Source organism: Mizuhopecten yessoensis, unplaced genomic scaffold (genome assembly GCF_002113885.1).
Source record: "Mizuhopecten yessoensis strain PY_sf001 unplaced genomic scaffold, ASM211388v2 scaffold6767, whole genome shotgun sequence".
Lineage (NCBI taxonomy): Eukaryota > Metazoa > Mollusca > Bivalvia > Pectinida > Pectinidae > Mizuhopecten > Mizuhopecten yessoensis.
Genome location: NW_018406714.1, coordinates 118,882 through 142,717, shown reverse-complemented (window position 1 = coordinate 142,717; position 23,836 = coordinate 118,882). Strand labels below are relative to the sequence as shown.

The following is a 23,836-nucleotide window of genomic DNA, read 5'->3' as shown; positions in this document are numbered from 1 at the left end:
ATGAATAAGAATATGAATTGAAGAGCACGTACTTCAACTATTTAAACGATACTTGATATAAACAATACTTTAATTGAATGGCATACATTTTTGAAAACATCAAATGGAGTTGTCTCCCAAATTTATTAAATTACATTCCTTTTTTTAGATGCATTGCTTGCTCTAATCATTCTAAACTAATGCATTGATTTGATTGATATTTTTCACATAGAACCCTTAAAACAAAATATAAGAAGTTGAGTTACCTCCTCTATTTTCGGCGTTAAGCCCGTTTGTTTAAAAGCGTTCTATAAAGAAAAACTCCTATATTTCTTGGAGCAATAGGGTATGAGTCTGCCCTGTTCGAAAACATTTTGGGTCACCACCAAATAACCATATACCTAGCTGTTCATAAATTGAATGAAGAGAATCGGGCTACATGCATAGGGGCTTCATGTCTAGATCAAATCATGAGATCTCAACTCTTTGGCCATAGCTCGCTTGGCATAAAATAAAAAATAGACTCATGCTTCTATGATAGCTTTCTGGTACGTACTGCTGATTCCTTAGGATTTTGTCTCTACGTCATAACATGTGAATGAAAAGGGTAGAGACAACCAACCATACACTGTATATATGATTTACGTATAAAATAGCTGATACACATAGGCTAGCACAAGTGCATTAAGGGTGGAAAGACATATATGCATTTGCGATTCCAACCCTTCAACCAAAAAGTTGCTTGCTTGGCATGAGGGAACAAACACAATCGTGTATGTACCCGTACGTCCAGCCCAATCATTAGCTATTTATTTGCCTATAACGGCTTTTTGTCTGCCTATAATGACTTTAAATGAAATTATTTTATCACGACTGCTTAAATATCAAAGCGATCTTCTTTTTGTTAACAAGAAAATATAGCAAGGCATTAAAGAAAATAGCTTATTTTGGACACATTTTGGATGCTGACTGCAATGTTAACACACAATAGTGATGACGACAGATGCAAAAAACTATACAATCTTAAATGCGGACGTTCTATAATTCTGTAGACGCCTCTGTCATGTTAAGGCTAAAACAAGCAAAGTGTCGACAAATGTTTCAATTAATGATTGAACCTTGCTGTGGTCGATTTCATTGAGTGATGAATTCAGTTGGTCTTGAAACAAATTTGAAGCAGTTGTTTTAATTAACATGTGTTTCGCAATAAATTGAACTTGGGAAAGTTCATAGTTGGTCCCAGATTTTGGAGCTTGTGCAAGTCGTCTACGTATTGACGTTATGTAAAAAGTACAGTCCATCTTGAAAGGACCATGAACAAAATGATGTTGTGCGCTTAGTTCAATACAGCCAAATTATGAAGAAACAAAGCAGAAAAAAATATCTTAAATTTTGTTTATGTGTTGATTGATTTATACGTTTAGCTATTCAATTTTCTGTCGCGTCTTTGAGGGAAAATAATGTCTAGACGCGGAGCGCAGGCTCATATGCGAGTCTACGGCAGCCATATTTGTCTTAGCTCAAAGTTGAGAACCGCTAAATTTCTTCTTTGTTTAAAAATGTCAATAGTTATTTACCTTCGCAAAATCTGACAAATATGTTTTAATACGCATTGGCAATGTTAATCTTATCAATTTCATCGGTAAATGCAACAGGTAATATTTGGTAGTTGCATCGAGTCGAACTGGAGTAGAAATTGAAATATCAATGAATAATTCTTCAATTTGATCGTACTGAAATATGTTACTTTCCATCAGTCGGTTCCATGGTTACTTGATGGCAATATATCATAAAAACAAATGAATACATAAGCCTGTCCGCTTATTATTTATTTAATTTTATAGTGAAGATGTTGTTGCAGATAAAGGACAGTATTATATATATTATGTTTTGGTAAGCTTGTAATAATAAAAATAAGAAAGGATTTTCTCGCGGCCTGCGTGTTGTTCAGCTAACCAGGCTTTAAACACTTACGCCGCTTGAATTTATGTCTGGCTTGTCATATTTAATAGTAGTTTGCAATCCGTGTTTTGACAAATATACTTTTTTTAGAATAATTGATTTTTAATATTTCTTGTTTAAAATGTAATAAAGTATTACCTGTTTTGTAAATAGTGAATATTGACACCTTTTATATTTTGTGGATTCTAACATACGCCGATATTTGTTTCTCTGACAATTTCGAGAGATGTAAGTTAAGTTTAACACCGTAACAGCTAATTACGGACGATCTTAACTACATGTTGATGTTACTTTCCATCAGTCGGTTCCATGGAATCATCACTAGATAAGAGAGATAGTATGTCGTGTTTTAATTAATGCGCTAATGTGCACAAATGTTGTTTGTTTGATTTGCGTATCTCTTTAGACTCTATTTCATGTGTGCTTTAACGCACAGGCATGTGACGACAACAGTTCGTTACTGAAATATTTACTTGTGCATAAAACCTGACATCACAAAACGACAAAGCGCTTAATTATCTGAACATAATAACGAATATGCATGCACATCATACTACTGCAGAGGCCATTTACGTGTTCAGGCACTGATATCCGCTCATCTCGACACTAGCATTGGTGGATCCTGGCACTTACATTTACTGATCCTGATGCATTGCCGAATCTCGACACTTGACGGATCCCTACATTGACATTAAAGGGTTCCTCTGACATTTATATTGACTGATCCCGACACTGACGTTGGCATCTACCGACACTGACATCGACGAATTTCTAAATTTCTAATGACAGATCCCGAAACTCACATCCACGAATCCTGGCACGTAGATTGACGGATGCTGACATTGACATTATTGGGACACTGACAATGACGGATCCCAGTTATTACAATGAGGGAGCCTGGCACTTAAATGGATCTTGACATTGACATGATCGGATACCTACACTTAAATTGACTGATCATGACACTGACGCTGACATATCCTGGCTCTGAGATAAGAGGATCACGCGACTGATAATGACGGATCCTGCCAGTGATATTGTCGACGACATATCGGTCTGTCGTCGACAGACCGATATGAAAAAAAGTCGATAAAACGTCAGAATAATTCGGACTAGTAACCGGAATTGAATCCGGTCATCTTGGTGAAGACGAGCGCGCTATCCACTGCGCCACCCGACCCATCATATACGTTACGCACAAGAACAAATATCTACTTTAGCTTTGAAAATGGCGTCATTGATGCAAGAATTATATTGCGAATACATTTTTACCAATCATCAACGATATTAAACTATCTACATACGGGAGACCGGGGCAAGTTCGGCCACCCCTGATATTTTTTGTTTTTGAGCTAATATTTACAACTTTAAAGATCTTAGCAGTTTAGTTGGCTGGGCATTCACACGAAAAAATGGCGAGGAAAACTCTAATTTAAAATTACTAAACAGGAGAAAATTACTTTTGAGAGGGTAGAAAGATAATCATGATCTCGCTTCTATTTATGCGAACTTTCTTTAAACGGAATTGCTACTGTTTTACGGTCAAACGTGTAACACACTGACAACTTCAAATGATATACATAAAAGCCAAGCCAAGCCAAGCACTAACTACCATATTGCTGTACGATAAGAATTTATTGAAATATCAATTTGGGCCCGGACAGTTTAGGCCAATGATACCGTGGCAAGTTCGGCCCATGTAACACATAAAAAGTTGTAAAATTGGTGGTAAAATCTGACGTTGCATGCTTTATAACGTCATAATTAAGCTAATTCCAATGGGGCCGAATTTACCTGAATGCCTGTCCGAACTTATCCCATGGCGAGGCTCGTTCGGCCATCCGATCATTCGACAGGGAAAATTAAATAATGTTCAAAAACGGACGTGCGGCAATACAAGTTTCCCAAAACGGACTTTAAAAATGGGCCGAATTTGCCCCGATCTCCCCTATTGTTATGTCGGTCTTAATTTCATTAGAGTTTATGTTTTATTGTTATCCCTTGACTAGCCGACTTTAAATAAATTTTATCTTACCTCATTCTGAAAGCAGTATTATCTCATTCTGAATTAGTAAATATCAGAGATCAACAAAAGCTTCGCTCTTTTAAGGCTTTGCCTTTTCATATTATTGATGGATCTAGAGACTTAACAGACATTGGAATATCTGAACACTGACAACGTTGATTACCGCCACTATCATTGGCGGATCCCAATACTGACATTGACGGATCCTTATACTTACATGTATATAAGCGGATCCCGACACTTATGTTAACGGACCTTAGCACTGACATTGGTTACCGACACGTATATTGACGGATCCCAACACTAATATCGGCGGATCCCGACATTCACCTTTCAAGATCCCAACAATGACGTTGACGCATCCCAACACTCCTATCGACAGATTCTGACACTAGCATTGACGGATCTCGATTATGAAAATGCCAACTCCACACATTAATATTTTCGGATTTCGAAACTTTATATTGGCGGATCCCGACACTGACATTAACTAATCCTGGCAATAACATCTGCGGATCCTTTTTGTATATTTGTTGAACCAGACACTGACATTGAAAGATTAAAAAATACACTTAACGTATTTTACAACATTTGTAAAACAAGTTATATAAACTGATATTAATACAATGTAACACTTCTTGTCCCGGATGAAAGCGCTTGTCGTGTCTTAACGAGGGTGAAAACTATTACAAGAGAGGATCCTTGCACTTAAATGGATATTGACATTGACATTATCGGAAACCTACACTTAAATTGACTGATCATGACACTGACACTGACAGATCCTGGCACTGAGATTAGACATATCTCGAAACTAACATGGATGAATCCCAATAGTGACAATGACGGATGGGACAGGTGGTGGGTTTTGGAAGCGAAAACTGCATTCGTATGATATTACCAATGTATGCATCGTTGCTAGTTTTAAATAAAACGGGTTTTGAACAGTATCATTTTAAATATTGTTTTATGAAATTGATATTAACATAGCTGTTAATATTCCCAATCACGTAATCCAATGGAGCCTGGATAATCCACCTATTTCACTTCCTTGAAAGACTGACTATATTATGTGACGCCTTACAAGGACAAGTATTCATAGATTTGGTCGACCTGATGAGTGATGGACGCTGGACCTATATATACTAACCATTGGGTGTTTGTGTACTGTAAACAAAGCTTCACCATTCCATCTTTTTTTACATTTGATTATAACGTAAATTTGAAAGCATTGCGTTTACTGGTGAAAGTGAAATGATTCATTACAGTTCATTAATCACGTATGTTTGGTATCAAAAACACAGCAGTTTTAATCACCATTCATTATCTGTAAAATACATGTGTGCGTAAGTTATGTTACCTGTCATGATATAGTGAACAGTGACAGGTCGTTACAACAACTGAAGAAACAAAAGTGATGTTAGACTTATGAGTGTCCTCTTTGTATTCTATCGCGCTTTGATGATGTTTTCTTTATATTAGTAAAATGCCCAAGTGGAATGAATCATCACAATGTCTTATTCTAATTTTGTTTATTTATTTCAATTTTATTAAGACACATACGATCTTATTTTGGTGTCTAGTAAATAAGTATATCACAGTGTACATAACTACTTGCTAATCTATCGTGCAAGAAAACATCATCGACTTAAAAAAAAAAAAAAAAATCTTAACATTATCTAAAAATGTCAATGTCAAATTATCATCACCTTTATCAAGTTGTACTGTCAGTGAGCAGGATATGATCATATTACCGTAGAGTTACTCATATATATCAAGTTTGGTGTGAAAACTATGAATTACCATGAATAATGAAGCTCAAATGATAACTCCTACAAAATGTAAATGTATGTTTGCTTAATGTTCATTTTCATTTATTTATGTGACCTTTGATCAAAGCTACCCCATTTGAAACCATTCAAATGTGATGTGTATTGTCCTTCTTGCAAACGTAAGGCAATGGCACGCTGGTGGCATGTGCGTTGGTGACACCCCCTTCGATCCGCCTCTGCGTAATGGGATAACATGGCCATTTCCTATGCACAACACTTGATGATAATCACTGGTGTCACACCTAGACAGTGACGTATCTAAAACCCAGGATAGACTGTACTCTGACAGTATTCTTTTTAAAAATTCCCACGTTTTCATATCTAATTCTAATCTGAGGTGTTCTCTCTTCAATCTTTTTACTCCTTTTAGGTACGCTTAGCCGAGTCTAATTTGCTAGCTGTTTTGATCTTGTAATACAAGAGTAGAAAATAAAACGTTTACCATTTCATAAGATTTACAGGTTTATTCATATTTCTAGAAATGGTAATTTATGTTCACTTAGAAATCATGCATATGGCCTTTATTGTGCCCGTACTATTGCCAAAAACTGTAACTGCGCATTAAAAATTGTTTTGCTGGCGTGAATATAGCTTTGATAAATTATTTTTGAAAAGAAAATAGAGGACATCTAACAGTGTTTTCAGTTATACAAAATGTATTTCATGAGTGTGGCTAATATTTTGATATCTTTCACGAGTGCTTTTTCACGAAACACTTTCCTGGAACGTGAAGCGACACATCAGGCTGACAATACTTGATCTGGACCTTTTACACTATCATATCTAGACAACCCTCTGCAAATATTTTAATTAGGTGAACAAACTCATCATTAACATCCTATAATTACTTACTTAAATAAAGTAAGTGTTTTAGTTTATATCTATAATAAAATATGCCAAATTACTATCTTTATGTAATCATTTAATAAACGTCCCGTCAGATCCTTACGCGTTGTTGATAAGCGCCAAATTTTAAATGGCGGGGAGTGGGTAAATGCAGAGTTGTTGTGTCACCACTTACCAACACTACGTTTTAGGGATGACTTTTGTTCTCTTATACTTTCTGCCAATCACTTAGCTTAACTTTGGACTTAGAGACGCAAGTGTCTCCCGGGATATGTTGTGCCTATAATGGTAGCTCAACCCTGTTTGCTGTGGCGAACTTAGATGCGACCTAAAATTAAATAATTAGACCACTGCAGACCCTATCCTAATCAGACAAGAATAAGTAATATTTACAAATTATTCTAATGCAGCGAACCACAGAAAACCAAATCACAAAACAAAGATAGCAACACAGTGTCGGGCTACCTGCCACGGCACTCTACAAAACCACAAACGACCTAACAAATGTACACAGGCTTTACTAATGCCCTACTATTACGCAGTGGCTAACCTCGCACACTGGCTTTTATCCGGGCAACACACTGGCTACTATTGGGCAGTGGCGATCCACGAACACTGGCCTGTCTCAGGGCAGCGCATCTGCTCTCACAGCGCATTTGCTACCCCCTTCCTGACTACTGTGCACAGGCTTCTCTATAGATAAATTACCAAACACAGATACCATTTAAACGTTATACATAACTAGTAGTCTCTATAGATCAATTACCACATACAGATGCCATTTAAACGTTAAAGACAAATGGTAATCTCTTTAGATCAATTACCACATACAGATGCCATTTAAACGTTATACATAACTAGTAGTCTCTTTTGATCAATTACCACACGCCGATACCATTTAAACGTTTTAGATAACTGGTTAATTTCTAGAGATCAATTACCACACACAGATGCCATTTAAACGTTATAGATATTTGACTTGACTCTAGAGATCAATTTGTGTAAGCATTGAAAAAGACTGTATGGCCTGCATTAACATTTGCAAGTCTGCCATTTATGTTTTAAAGTGTTCCTGATTCAGGTTACGTTTGGGTTATCGCCTAATGGATAACCGAACTACTTGGTAGTGAAACGGACCCCTCAAACAAACATACAAAATGAGTGAAACCTGTCACGATCATATCCTCAGCAAAAATCTAGAACGTGTTTACGATGTTTTCCTGGATTAGCATATAATGAAACTAAACTATTCTCTCGTACAGTGTATGTCTAAAAATAGAAACATCCTCGAATGCTTATAATTGATTTCAGTGTTTCCTGCAGCATGTCAAGTAGGTGTTATGATTATTAATTTTATATCAGACTGAATGTTACTACCTGACACAGTATTTCAAGGTTACTGCTTTCCCCACACAAATTCTTGGCTACGTTTTCAATTTACATTAATTACGATAATATCATAATCAAGCTTATCCCTGTTTCCAAGTACATTAAGGCCTAACATAAATTTAGGTGCGCTGTGAAGGAAATAAAAAGTACAGCAAATTTCAACACAGTAGGGTGATATAAGCTCTCATGTAACAACTCTACCGAAATAATGCTAAAAATAAATAGTATGGTAAAGAGATGGTCTTATAAATGTATGTAGCTTTTCAGTGAGTATTGTACTGTAACAAGTTAGAAGGAAGGGGATTCGAATCAGTGATCCCACAGTACAAATTGACAGTTTAAAATAACCTATTTTAAATTCATACTACAAAATTAGTAAAATTCAAATATTCTCCTCTGATATCGCAAGCATATAAGAGCATTGATCATCGTACAGACAGCTTAAGACAGTGGTCATGTAGTCTGTAAGCAGTGATGGTGTGATTTGGTATATATTTTACTTGGCAAATTAGAAATACATGTTATCATTTGTTGCTTGTTTCTTTTGTATTCCGGTATAAATATTGAACTATCTATAGTTGTCAATCATGTCCAAAACTGGACAAGGCAAATTCAGTGGAAGCAACGAACTTCATGTAATTTCATATACCGGTTTTCGAAGAGTGGCTATGCACATGACTATCATTCATCAATACCCAAATGTATACTGTTATTCTTGCTTACTTTCTAAAATTAACATATACAGCTCAAATAGAAAAGTTAATTTAATTAGGTCGAGGGTAGATATGACATGGGATGTAATACAATAGTAGATGAATGACATGGTCACGAGGCCAACTCATGTGACATATACTATATATAATGAACAGTGTTCGTCTTCACAATATATCATCATCAGACTCGCAGTTTTGGCAAATGTACATCGATGTGCCGTCTGTACATTCCTCGTGGGTGGGACCACCACTTGGAAGTAATACATTGGATCCATGCTTCGTTTGGCTTACTGTTGCCATACGACTCGAGACAAAAATATACAGAAGCAATCGTCATCGTCGAGGTCCTCTTTTATCATGGTAATGTCTTTCTTTTCCTTGTGTGCCTTTTTCTTTAGTCTTTTCATACTTTTGTTTTCATGTTGATGTCTTTCCTTCTTTTTTTTTTAAATGGTTCCTCCTCAATGATTTTAAGTTCAGAAGTGTCAGTCAATATGGCATTCCCCCTCTTTCTTCGGCCCCTGTATACACCCTTTCTTGAGATGGTTTTCGCGAACGGACGGTCTGATTGCGAGTCAAAATTTTGAGGACCAACATTTGGTTAATCAGCTTCAGGTGGAGTATGTTGATTCCTATTGATACCCCGTTCCCGACAAGACAAGAACGATGGTTCCAAATGATACCCGGTCATGAGATCCTCGGGGATCCTGACGAATCTCGTCCAGTCTATCGCGACCAATTGTGTATACCCCTGATGAAATGTTAAATGTATTACAACAAGCAGACAGTACCAGGTCTTTGTGTGTTTTATGTTTTTTTTTGCTGTATGTAATTTCGAAGCTCTTCTAAAACGTTGCTGTTGCCCATCATGAAGTTGTTATAAAAGTCATCATTTTTCGAAATCTCTCTGAGAAGTTGTCCACATATTTGGAAAGCATTAACATTCATATTTGATTCTGACTGAATTGACACTTCAACTGCATGCAGTATACAATGTCAATCTCCCGCCACTTGCACCTGGGTCTTTCCTCTTTCTTCAAGGAAAGCATTTCCATGTACTGATTCTGTTCCCGGTGGATTTCTACCGGCGTTATCCAAATGCTGCATATGAACAAGGATCGACGATAGAACTGTGGAAGTAGTGTGATGCTGTCACCAGTGTCAGGAACATCACCTCGTCATCGCGACATGGTCTCTGCTGTACTTTCACAGTCTTGTGCTGGTCTATCAGTTGAATATGTTGGGATTCAAGGGAAATATCCTTGTTGCTTCTAATCTGCAATTGGCCACGTATCACATAGGATTCCTGGGAGGTTTTAGATGGTCATTGGCATTCCAGGGTGCGTCCTTATCCACACATCGTTTCAGGGGTCAATAAACGGAAACATCTGGAGACTGCAGTTTGTTGGAGCCATTAGTTGGAATTGAAAGCATTACACCACTAGCCTTTGCAAATGAAAAAATAGCAATGCTAAAGTGAGAATGATGATTGTCTAAGAGTAAGAGGACAGGTTTCTCCGCCGACGGTTTTGTATGGTTAACAAACTGTTCCAGGAATTTTCGGAAATTGTCAGATGTCATCCATCCGCACTTGTGAGTGGAACAAGTGCATCCGTTTGGTCCGTCCCTGATATAATGTGTCTTGGATGTTTTTCTTAGAAATATCAGAATAGGGGGCATTGAGTTACCGGCACCATTCACAGCGCCACAAACAGTCACCAGTGTACCTCTTTCTGACAATGTCATGGCGCCCGCCTGTTTAATTCCTTTTGCCACTATTATTCTTCTGGGCTTCTGAAAAGTGGTGACCCCAGTTTCATCTACATTCCATACATCCTTTGCCGTAAATCTGTGACGCTCGTACACCTCTCGAAGATTGGTAAAGATGGCCGAAACGTTGTTTTTTATTGAAACTTGTCTCTTGGCTAAGACTGGTTGCTTCAGGGGTCCCGACGAGAAGGCTCTTGTGTCTTTAAAATAAAACATGAAACCAATCCATACCGGCGCACTTATTCCTTACCCAAGATGTCGGGATACTAATATCGTATGCAACTGCACACTAGTAAGCGAACTCTCATGTGTTTTGGAGTCATACCAAAGTATATCGTTGAAGCCGTCATGAGATACCCCTCTAAAATATCCTCCTGATGAGCACTAAACACTTGGTTATGCCCCTTGTATCCCATCGAAATTTCAACACTGATATTCGACTTTAAAATTAAACGTTTCAACGTTGAGCGGTCTATATCGCGTTCGGACGCTGCTGATCTGACACTATATTTGTGTAATTGAACAAGTTCCCTTGCCTTCCCCAATGCAGCTCTTGATGTGTGGAACGCTCTCCTAGTTTTTTTGTTGTAAATCCGTGTCATATTGATCTGTTGAAATACAGAGAAAAGTAATTGAATATTGGCGTGATGGACATAGACGCGGGCGGGAGTGAGATGGACACGGGGCAGGATGGACATATATATGGGAGATGGACACGGGGCGGGATGGACATATACACGTGCGGGATGGAGATTGGCACGAGGCAGGTGGTCATAGATACGGGCGGAATGGACATAGATACGGGCGAGATGAACATAGATACGGGCGGGATTGAGATGGACACGGGGCAGGACGGACATATATACGTTGGAGAAGGAGATGGAAACGAGGCAGAATGGACATAGATACGGGCGGAATGGACATAGATACGGGCGGGATGGACATAGATACGGGCGGGATTGAGATGGACACGGGGCAGGACGGACATATATACGTTGGAGAAGGAGATGGAAACGCGGCAGAATGGACATAGATACGGGCGGAATGGACATAGATACGGGCGGAATGGACATAGATACGGGCGGGATGGAGATGGACACGGGGCGGGATGGACATATACACGTTGGGGATGTCCCATAGATGGACACGTAGAGGGGTGGAGATAAACAGATGGAGGGATGAATACTGGGTCCGGACCAGTTATTGTACGCTTCCAAATATATCGTTAACGTAATGGTATGCAAAGACAGTTTGTCGTTGAAATATATTTATGTTTGAGTTATTGAATGTTTCTTCATATCCTATTCTATTTTCTCAATCACTATTCAGCAACCACAAATGTACCACGGATGGGATTGTACATACCCGTGGAGGGATGGAAACGGGATGGGTAAACAAAGGAGCTTGTTTCTATTGATAATGATAAGAAAACAGTATGTATATACAGGGACCCAACTAGTTGTCGTGACCGACCAGTATATATTGTTAATGCCATTATAAATAATATTTACGTGGAAACCTAGAACAATGTCGGTTCTATCGAAAAATATTTTTGGGGAAACCTAGTTGGGAAAGTTGGTTAAGCTTGCTTCGAGATGAGTAGTTCAGTTAGCCCCGGGAGTGATAATACATTTTAACGGTGTAGTGTGAGGTTAAGGAAAGATATCGATAACAGTTTCGGATATGGAAGGATGCGTGTGTTTCTACAGAAAGTTTACGTAGTCGATAATGAAGCCATCGTCCAGTGTGGTCATATCATCTTTTGGGAAAGCCGGTGATAAAAATAGCTGCGACCGAAATAGCACAATATCATGGCCTTCCAGTGAGAAGTAAACATGTACAGCACTACGCTGTCGACCGACAACACAACTGTTATGAGTCTGTTTGCACAATCCATCAAAAGTAAGAATTATAAATATCATAATGTATACTTCTAATCAGATATTTCTGTTCACATTTGGATTTGAATAAAAACGAACAGGTTCAATTAGAGCAAGCACGCACTGAGAGGGTGCCGCGTTTAAACGTAAAATAAATCACTCATTTATAACGATGTTTTAGATGCTGTTGGAAGATGATTTTGATTCAAAATAAATGCATATACTTGTATTCAGAGACAATAGGCGAAAAAACGAGAAGTTACCTTCTCTCTTTTGCTGGAAAGACATTTATGTCAGCTAGAAATTCACCGACAGCTGCCGCTAAAACGTACGGCTGTAAAGTTAAGGATTTTTCCATTACTGAATAAAATCGCCAAGAAAACATTGTCTCTTGTTAATTTCTCAACATGAATTGTTCAAAGGGAGTATCAAACTATATTATAATAAAGAGTTTTGTGACAAGGTTCAAAAGATTTTACTTGACTAAATTTTCCCTTTCAAAATAATATGACATGGGATATGTATTTTATATACTTACAATTATATTATCCTCAAAACATGGACTTCAATTGTATATTAATCCTATTCTATATTTAAGCTTTCCATAGAGGTATAGCATGTGGTTCTAGGTGATCGTGATAGTATTATATGATCTTTTGAATATGAAGTTATTCAATGTATTTTTCCATGATGTTTCCTGAGTAAACGTACTTGGGTCTACGCATAACTTGTTGACGTCATAGTACAACGACGTCATAATAGGTCATTTGAAAGGCACGCTGAAATCTTGGCCTGTCAGAAAATCAGGGTTTTCACTGTGGCAGCGAAGGGGTTAAACAACCAAATTGGCCGCCATAACGTCATATCCGTTTTGCTTTTATCGCAATTACTCATTAATGGCTTAAGCTATTAAGTATATGCTTTGTAGAACAACAATACACATTTATTTCTCTAGAAATATGTTCGATTTTCGGTAGGGGTCAAAGTTCAAATACAATGTTTTTGGTAACAAACTTTAAAAAAAACATAAGAAAAAGTTCTACGAGGTCTAGAGTCTTGACATTTAATACAGTATGTAAAAGGATTAGATATTTAACTATCAGGTTTGAAAAAATGGTTAATCTAGATCAACTACCAATGTCACAAAGGTCGAATGTTGAAAGAATCTTTTTTTATTTTGTAAAATCGAGAATATTTCGAAAATTCTTCGATAGATTCCCTTTAATTCAGGTATAGTGTGAATATATCCTATGAGGATATTTTTCGCAGGAAACGTTTCTAGTTAACCAGGTCAACTTTTGAGTTGTTTAAAGATAAAATTGTATCTGCTATTTCAGGTTAACAAATTTAAAAAAAAACAATTCTAAAAGATTAAGAGACTTGATATTTGATGCTCAGGTGATTGACTATCAAGTTGAAAAAATAATTGACCTTGATCAAGTTTTAAGGCCAAAGAGGTCAAATGTTAAAAAAAATACATTTCTAAACCAAATATGTCAAAAACGGATCAAGTCCTTTACATAATATTCTGATATGATGTGGAACGAGTGAATCTGCATGATTTTTCTCATGAAACATTTTTGTGTAAAGGGTCAACTTGCAGCTTTTTGTAGGGGTCATTGTTTAAGTGTGCTAACTCATGGTTACATCTTTGATAAACTTCTCCTCCGGTTCTATGATATACATGTATAGGGTCTTCATTTTTAAAATTCAATCTGCTAAGGTGAATGACTATTTGGTTTGAAAATATGATTGACCTTGATCAATTTTCAAGGTCGCAATGATCAAATATGTCAAAATATTTAAATAACTTCTCCCAAATAAGGAAGAGGCCTGGGTACATGGTATTTGGCAAGGAGCATTCTTGGATGAAGGGTTTTAACGTGGTATTAATTAATGACTTTCACATGAATTGGATATGACTGCCAAAATTAATTTTCATATTTTCACAATTTTGGAATAGTATCAGCATTTTTTGTTCTTTGATTTATATCAAACGGAAGACAAAGTTTACTTTTAGTACTAAGGTTTATATTATCCTTTTCTTCGCGGAGGGTAAAGATCATGCTGTAAGAACAGGGTTTAAAATCAAAACAGTCCAAACAGTTAAAAGCCCGTTAAATCGTTATCAACAAATTTCAGTTTAAATTGATATTTTTTAACACTCAGTTTAATGAATTTTACTCATTTAATTGATATATAATGAAATAACCCAATCATAAATATAGATAATTAAAATTCGTACTTCGGTCTTTAAAACTAGAGTAAACACCAGGAGTTAACGCTGCAGTGCACGTAAATGCACTTCACTATTTTGTCTAACGCACCACCATGTTCACTACATGTGCACTTCAAAGTGCACTATATACCAAGTTGAGTTTGCTCCAAACTGTAGGTTACTGCCCTGCCTATTGGGACTTACAAAGGGTATTCTCTAATTTCGGAGTGCTTGGAAATAATTGATATCTCAATCTTATGATCATATCTGTACTTACTGGACATGATATGACAGATACATTTTTGAAAGTAAGATTGCCCTGTGGTCCTGTTGACTGCTTTGGATTCCATCCTTTTGTCATAATATGGAAACAGTAAAGATACCCAACATATTCAACAATACAACTACTGGCCTTAAAGTGTAACACATAATATGCTACCACACTGGTCTAAGGGTTCAGCCATTGACCCAATTGATTTTGTCCCGTATCGTAAAATTGAAACAAATCAATTTCCAACGTTATAACATGGGTTTGCCCATGCCTGTCATGAAGAAACAGACACAATCAAGCTACCAGAATATACAAACGAGTCAAGCCTATTTATCACTGTTCTAGTTCATTTGATTGTCGTTTCAGATAAGGAAAATATTATATATAGTATATATTATGTGTCGGCTAGCTTGGTAAGCATAATATATAAAATATTGATGAAAAATAATAAAATATCTTCAAATTTCCAACTGTTCCGGGTGCAGCATTTTGAAAAAAAATCAGCATTTACCCAGACGTCTGCTCACTGAATCCTTCGCAGCGGCCAAATTTTCAAAACGTCTTTAACATGAACATGCTTATTCCATTTATTTTCACACTCAGTTCAAACGCTAAGAACACCTGACTTTAATTTGACTTGAAAAATGTTATTGTCGAAATAGGTACAAATGTTTTAGCACAAGTTACAGCAAATTCTGAAGCCATCTCATATCAACAAAATATTTCTTATTTACAGAAGATGACATGGGCAATTAGTTTCAAATATAACAATTGAAAGAAGTAAATCTCATATAAATTGTTATCGATAGATATTTTCTAGTTTATGTTCAAAATCTTCCGCTGGGTTTTATGAAAGATTGCACATGAACAAATACATCACATTGTGTATCCAAAGCCAGCTGTTCATCGCCGAAAAGTAACAAATTTAAGCTAATTGCATATTTAAGTTATACAAAATTTGAAGCATTACTGCAGGAGCATTTTAATAAGTTTGGCACTCAGAATGAAATGATAAGCATATTTGCAATAGTGCCCACTCTTTACACAATTAGAACTCAGAACTAACTTAGCACGAAAAAGACTATATTTAAGAGTGCTGCATTGATATCTCAGTCTAGTTTGTATGCTATTTAAATTTCTTTTACCATACCTTTAGTAGCAGGGCTAATTTGTGGGAATATGTTGGGATAGAGCTTTAAATTTATAAATGGGAGAGGCAGAGATTTAATATTATTATGTTTAGTGTTCCAGTTACTTAATGTAGAAGGTAAGAAATATTTTGTTGTAGTAGAAAGTCTATAATTCGGAATTCTATAGTTGTCCTAAAAGCACCTGGATTGTTTTCACCTACTGTAGGGAGTAATAGTTTGATAGATAGCTTGGAGTAATTTGAGTGTTCATTTGATATGATATAGAAGTTTTCGTCTAGCTCTTCTATCTAAAAGTAATTATAATTCTGATTACATATATAAAGATTAATTTTTGGCATGATGGTAATCTAGTAATTATTCTTGCTGCTTCACGCCCAGCCTGCTCACAATTTTCCGAGTCTACTTGAGGGCATCCATCCCAAATCTCAAACGCATTTTCGAGAAAAGGTATTACAAATGATTTGTAAATACTTAATAGAGCATCTAGATTTTAACTTATTATTTATTTTTCTTCTGACATAATTTTATTTCATTACTGATTGATAAATGTCATCAATGTGATCAGACCATTTTGCATTGAATTAAAAACGACTCCAATATGTCTATGCAAACTACTGAAACTAAACCAATTTCTGTCAATTATCAATTCAAGTTCTTCGTCAAAATTATTTTAATTTCATATAAAACAACCACAGTTTTGTTTGTATTGAAAGGAACTAGCCAGGTTTTGGCTCACTTATTGATTTTTTCTACATCTCTATTTAAAAACAATTCTATTTCTCGACACGAAGGGAAGGATTTTGTGATGGAAGTATTCCCAGCAGATAAATGTGCTGTTGATTCTAGTTCATCAGCTATATTGTTTATATGAACAAGGCAAAGTATTGCAAGGCAATCCATAGTCCCCCACCGTTAATGATTGCTATATTTCACAAATAGTACACTTATGTCAGGATGTGCCTACTGTTAGGAAAGTATTCGGATACATACTTCTCGCACTCTACCATCCCAAGATGTCATTGTACACCAAACCTGGTTACTCCAGGAGAAATAGAATAGAAGATATGCTCAGGATATTATCATTAAATCCTCAATAACAGGATGTAATGAAGGTATGTGAAAAGTTTCATGGTCGTAGCATCAAAAATGACGAAGATATGCCAATTTGAAAAATGTTCATATTCCCGCCAAAATTTAAAAAAAATCACAAAAATTCCACTTTAAACTCTTCTTCTCCGTTCTCTAAAAAAACGTACAGAAGTGATATTCAGCACAAACATAGCATGTATCCTTGACTACCAAAATAAGTCAAATCGTTGACCTTGCCCCCTCATTCAAGGTCACAGGGATCAAATGATCAAAGTATGAACATTTCAAAATATTTTCAAAACGTTTTTTTTACAGCACATTTTTAAGAATGTATCCTAATTAAGAGATTTATAAAGTTCCAAGGTCACTGCATCATTATGCACATCAATAAACACGTGAACTCTACAAAATATCGCTTTAAATGACATAAACGTTCAGAGAATAGCAAATGTATTTTTTCTAGAAACTGTTCAACGAGCAATAGCTCTTACAGCTAATTTAAACTCTGTAGAGACCGTCTCCTTACTGTGGTCCTATTGAATCACAGATCTGACCTTATCCACAAACAAGGTTAATATTCCAAATTTACTAGGCATGATAGTCAGAAACATAATACAGAAACACTAAACAGCTTTCTGTCAATGCTGACCTCTCAGAAACAACTTCACCCTGTAGTATAAATAAGGTACAAGGTTGGTCAAAGAAGGGAAACGAATAAAAGCGACGTCAGTCCGAGAAGATATCGTAGATCATTTTCTTGCTGGAAATCCCGTGTTTTAATCTTGATCAATTCTAGTTAGGGATTTCCATTTTGGATGGAAATCCCTATTGTTTTTGTTTCGTCTTCTTCTTATTATTATTCTTATTTCCAGAAATCTTGTTAAAACCTTATCTCTAAAAAGCACAAAGATGCAACGTTCATATTTCAGCATATGATTAAGCACAACAATCCCATGACACCCAAACAAAACCATGATCGTCATATCAAAGGTCAGGGTCACAGACCTAAAAACATATTTTTGGACCTTTTCGAATGACTATAACTTCAAACGCGTTGGTTGTACTGCATAAACGTATGATGGTTCTTTTAGATCTTTTTCTAGACTAATTTTTCCCATGACATGTTATCAGAGAATATGTCAAGTTCAAGTCCTCGTTATGGGGGCCAATATAGGTCAAAAATGAAAATCTCAAAAATAGTTCATTTTTATTACATCTTAAAGAGCACTATCTAATGAAGGCATGACGAAGATATGCCACTTTGAAAAATGTTCATTTTCCCGCCAAATTTCAAAATGTTCAAAACAATTGCACTTAAAACTCTTCTTCTCTATATTCTATAGAACTACAGAGTTGATATTAACATTTTAACATTCTTAAAAACGATTTTTGCTACACCACATTTATCTATACTAAAAATTTTATAAAGTTCAAATGACATATTTGAACTTTATAAACAATATCCAAAGACATTTATTATGATAATTCATAATGTATCACTGATATATTTTAGCGGGTCGTTAAACTTGAAATAAACAAAATAATTGACCAGGCATTTAATACAATGGTTGTTTTATCTAATTCACTATGGTTAAAGATGAAATCTTGGCATCCAAAACATTATTGATGTCTTATATAATATAATATAATAATTTTCATTTTTCCGTTCAACGCTTACACTTATCAAGTTATTATATTAATAAATAAAATGCCTGACCCTAAACTTATATATTTAGACCCAAATATCATATAAGACGTATATCAAACATGTGTATTTGTTATATACCAGACGCCGGGTGACGGCCATTTTGAATTTTCGCGTCATTTTCACGATGCTAATTTTAATCAGCACCCTTAAATTGAATAACATCAACTTTCAAACCTTGGTCCGGGACAAATGGTCACGGGACCCAATTGTGGGAACTCTACTAAATTTGTAATGACAACATGGAAAACTCCCATTCTTAACATAGACGTTCTATATTACTGTAAATGCCTCTGCCGTGTTAAGGCGAAAACATTCTGAAAATGATCAAAGTCGACAAACGTTTTAACAATGACTAACAATTTATTCCATCGTGCTTGAATATGGTTCTCTGGTAACTTGATGGCAATATACATGTAGATTAACTAACAAATGAAGACATAAGCCTGTCTGCCTATTAATTTCGTTTTTTAATTGTTGTACAATGTAGTAGAAAAAGACAATATATATATTGTTTATATTATGTTTCGTTTCGCTCGTAATAATATTAATAATGATATCTTAAATGTATACAGAATAGCAATCTGAAGTCTGAAACAGAAAGTAGGCTAAATAGTATGCACGTAAATATAAGAAGCACCATGAATCAAACCCAAGCAATTAAAATATGTAATGGAAATGAACGCGGATGTTATATTAAGAAAACACGTCTACTTGCTAATAGTAGTATTACGGGTTTCGAACAACGATTTTGTTATCCTTTCGATTTCTAATTTAAACGACTCCCACTTCCCATTACCCGCCTTCGAACACAAAAACGATGTTAAAATGTTTTATTTTCGTCGCAAGGTGTACTTGATGTTCCTGATGCAATTAGTCATCGAATGTTGAAGTAAATCGCTAATGAAATTGCTACTCCATTATCTGTTCTATTGAATGAATAAGTAAATCAACATTTCCAGATTTTTGGGAAAAATGCCTATGCTACAACAAGATTCGCTGGCTAATTACAGTTTATCTCTTAACGAAGTTGTATTGGAAAGTTATTTGAAAGTATTGTATGCAAACACATAAATAATCATTTTATAAATGGCAATCTCTCAAAGAGAGTGTACTTGCCATGGACAACAGAGACGCTATTGCTATTGTTTTCTGTGATTTCATGAAAGCCCTTGGTCGTTTTTGGCAAAGTGGATTTTCTTGTTAAGGAGAAAACCTTACAATCCATTGTTAGATGTTTTGCCGATGATTTTGCACTAGCGAACTCATCGAACGACCGTAATTCGAAATTAAAAAATCAAATTATAATCTTAGAGACTATGATTATTACCACATTCTACTAAGTAGGCTTAATCTTAAAAGATCCTCATTTATGCAAAAAGAAGCAAGCACATGGAATTGTCGACATGGTGATATTAAGCATTTTAACCCCTTAACACTTAAAAACAAAACATAAGAAAATAAAAAGGGTGATCAAAGTGAGAGGCTTTTTGCTGAATTTGGACCAATGAATGAAAACTAATGTTTTTTATCGTCGTCTACTACATAAGTCAAGTTCCTTAAATCATGACCTTTTCATATATAATTTATTAACGTCTTAATCAGGTGGATGTGGTCATTGTAAGGAGTATTCCAACCAGTATCTACTGGAACGTTAGACCAAAAGAAGTTATAAAATAAACTTAAATGGTATACTGATATACCCACTGATTTGTTCTTTTTTTATAAGATTTTAAAAAATCTCTCTCTCTCTCTCTCTCTCTCTCTCTCTCTCTCTCTCTCTCATTGACGTGTGTTTACAGAGACTTCTTAGTGTTTTTTTACTTAAGATTGTTATATTATTGGTGGTTTTTTTTCAGATGTGTCCTCCTGAACAAGCAACTTTGTAGACATTGCAAGGTGGAATCCCGCAACTGCTGACCTCTCCAGCAGCGCTAAGATGGCGACTTTGAACACGGTAGTTTTTGGTAACACAACACCATTATCGGACACTTTCACAAACGCGACTGCCTTGGACTACATCTGTTCAGAGGCCCCAAATGAGTACGCAGTCTTCTACAAGTGGGCACAGTTCGTAACTGGGCTCATTATATATCCTATTGTCTGTGTGGTTGGGATAATCGGTAACACCCTTACCTTGATTGTGCTTGGCCACAAGGATATGGGAACAGCCACCAATGTGTATCTGTCCAGTCTTGCTGTTTCCGACACCATCAAACTTCTCAACGATCTCATGTATTTCATTCTTCTTGTTTTAAAATTGGAGAACCTTGACGACGACAATAAGATCATATTTAACTTCTATCCATATGCCCATTATATATTCAATATGTCAGTATGTGTAACTGCCTGGTTAACCGTTTCGGTAGCCGTAGACCGTTACATCGCCGTCTGCCACATCACGAAGGCCAAGGAGATGTGCACAATTGCGCGAGCGCGTATCGTCAGTACGGTCGTGTTTGTGTCTATGATCACTCTGTCCGTGCCCTCTGCGCTCAGATACAAACCTATGCTACAGCACGATGACCGTTTAAACGTGTCCTGCTATAAAATTCAACAGAGCATGCTCGGTCAGAACGACCGGTTCATGACTCCCTACACTTGGGTCCAGAATTCACTGCGTTCCATCATACCACTCATTGTCCTCATCATCCTCAACGCAAGGATTATTAACGAACTAAGGAAGCAACGTGTCCCGGGCAAAAAACTCTCTTCGCGAAACAGAATAACTTTAATGCTGATCGTCATTATACTTTGCTTCGTAGTGTGTATCATGCCAGATGCTGTGATGTCGTTGTTTTTTGGATTTGGATATGTAGACGAAACCAGCTTAGTTCGTGGTATACGCGAAATCACGGATTCTCTTCTGGCAATCAATTCGGCTTTAAACTTTGTGCTATACTGTAGCATGAGTAAAGTTTTCCGAACGACGTTTATGAAAATATTTTGCAAGAAATGTACAATTCAGCGGAAGGTTTCAGAACGGCTGTTGCAGAACGGTCATAGTGGTGCCGCCGTATCGGTTGCGCGGAAAGACAGCAACAGTTGTAGTGGAAATAACAACAAAGACTCCAGGGAAACGTACGTTTAGGTGCCACCGAGGACACGTGGCTATCAACTCAATCTTATGTGCAGAGGCCATTGGTGAACATGAAAGTACTAATAAACATTATGACACACATTCTGGAGAGTTATGCTACACAGTAAGAAACACGAGTAACTCAGCCGGGTTTGAGTGAGTAAATGGGGTGTAAATTTTATCCTTATCAGTGTCGATTGAGCTCAAAAGATCTGAATTTATTAATATTTCTTTGCCTTCTTTAAAGACCACATCCGAGTGATTGATAACGCACGAAAACGTAATATTGCTGGATGAAAATGTAAGAGCTGATCTGAAAAGATTTATGCATGAAAATGAGTGCAATATACATTGCCAAACAATGTGATAATTTTCCTGTGAACGAATTTGTTTGAAGGTTTATAAGAAATACAACTTTGTCTCACTATCAATGACAGAGATCTTATGTGGTAATGGATGGAGAGGTCCTGCGGCTAGATGGTACCGGTACGCTGTACATTATGTAGATATTGAGCAGGACAGGTGAGAATATACTCGGTTGTGTGCTTTACGATTGTTGAAATACCGGCAGTGCTTGTATCTCACAGCTTAATTACATAAACAATACAAACGTTTAAGATATATTTTTTTCTGGAAGGCAAGTAAAATTCACTAGACTGATAAGTGTTGTAACTGTTTTGTCATATTGACGTCAGGTGTATGCAGACAGTATGGACAGTCTTATGGAATGGCGTCATATCTGCTCCTGTACATTAAACCCTGTCCTGTTCCAATTATTTTCCCGCATATTTTGTGAATCCATAAAGCAGCATTTTGAAACAAAAATACTATCTGAAAACGAACCCCAGAAAGTGTTCGGGAATACACAGATCCCATGTATCTTGCACAGCCTATAATGACGGAATGTTCCATTTTTGGTAAGGTTATGGTACCGAATCCTGCTAATTTCACAAACAATCATTTCATTTGATTTGCTTATATGCTTTTGATTTATATATATGAAGGTCTAGATTCGCAAGTACGGAGGAGATGGTAAGTCAAAATTTAAAATGAGTAACTGGAGGAAAACGAAATTTATTTATTTTGTTATATACATATTTACTTTTATATTATTTATATATTCATAATTTAGAAAATTGCTCACTGGTACAACAGTTCATACAGAGTGTGTGAAATTTCTTCTATACCAGTACATTAATTACAACAATGTGTATAAATATTACAGTTTTGTGTTAATAATTATGAATGAAATATAATAACTATATTACACCTTAAAGTGATATTTGAATATATAACCCGATCACTATTTGCATCATCGCCGACTGGTTGACCAAAAGAGTGGTCCATGTAGTCGATGACTCGTATGTTGCTTTGATTATATAAAACTGTTGTGTTATGCTCAGGTTGTATATATTCAAAAGGTGTGTGTATATTCATGTTAATTACCAATAATGGAGTCAATAGTTTGAAATGCAAATGCAGTGTAACCGCTGAACTAAATTAAAAAACTAAATTAGAAACTAAAAATGTATTAATTCAGAGTAGAAATGTTCTTTTTACAAAGTCTTTATGATCGCGTTGGTAATACAGCGGACTTTCTTATGTACTTAACAATAATGTAAAGCATACAAAGCATTGACTCTGACAGTTCTGAGATTTGTAAAGTGCCACTTTGTCAAGTCTCACGCGATGTTAAGTAAAAACAATATTTTTTGTTAAGTGATACATAATGTAAGCATGTGTTTGATAGTGTCACGTAATGTGCAAGATTCCATTGTTGAGTGGGACGTGATGAAGAATTTCTATGGTAAGTCTCACGTGAATTGAAATGTAAATGCTATGGTGAAAGGGTTTAAGAAAATCTGTGTCGCGTGATGTTAGCATGTCTTTGTTTATAGTAACGTTAAGAAAGGTTGTCTTTGTTGG

The 23,836-nt window shown here is 36.1% G+C and overlaps 1 protein-coding gene across 1 annotated transcript; it reads left to right on the top strand.

The window, feature by feature from the left end:
* The first annotated feature begins 20,770 nt into the window (after positions 1-20,770).
* LOC110452613 (FMRFamide receptor-like) lies at positions 20,771-21,922 on the top strand. Its single transcript, XM_021501245.1, has one exon. The coding sequence runs from the start codon at positions 20,771-20,773 to the stop codon at positions 21,920-21,922; it is 1,152 nt and encodes a 383-aa protein (XP_021356920.1).
* Positions 21,923-23,836: the final 1,914 nt, after the last annotated feature.

What these genes read in the sequence shown, in the direction of transcription:
- LOC110452613 (XM_021501245.1), top strand. Translation starts at nt 20,771, where the DNA reads ATGGCGACTTTGAACACGGTAGTTTTTGGTAACACAACACCATTATCG.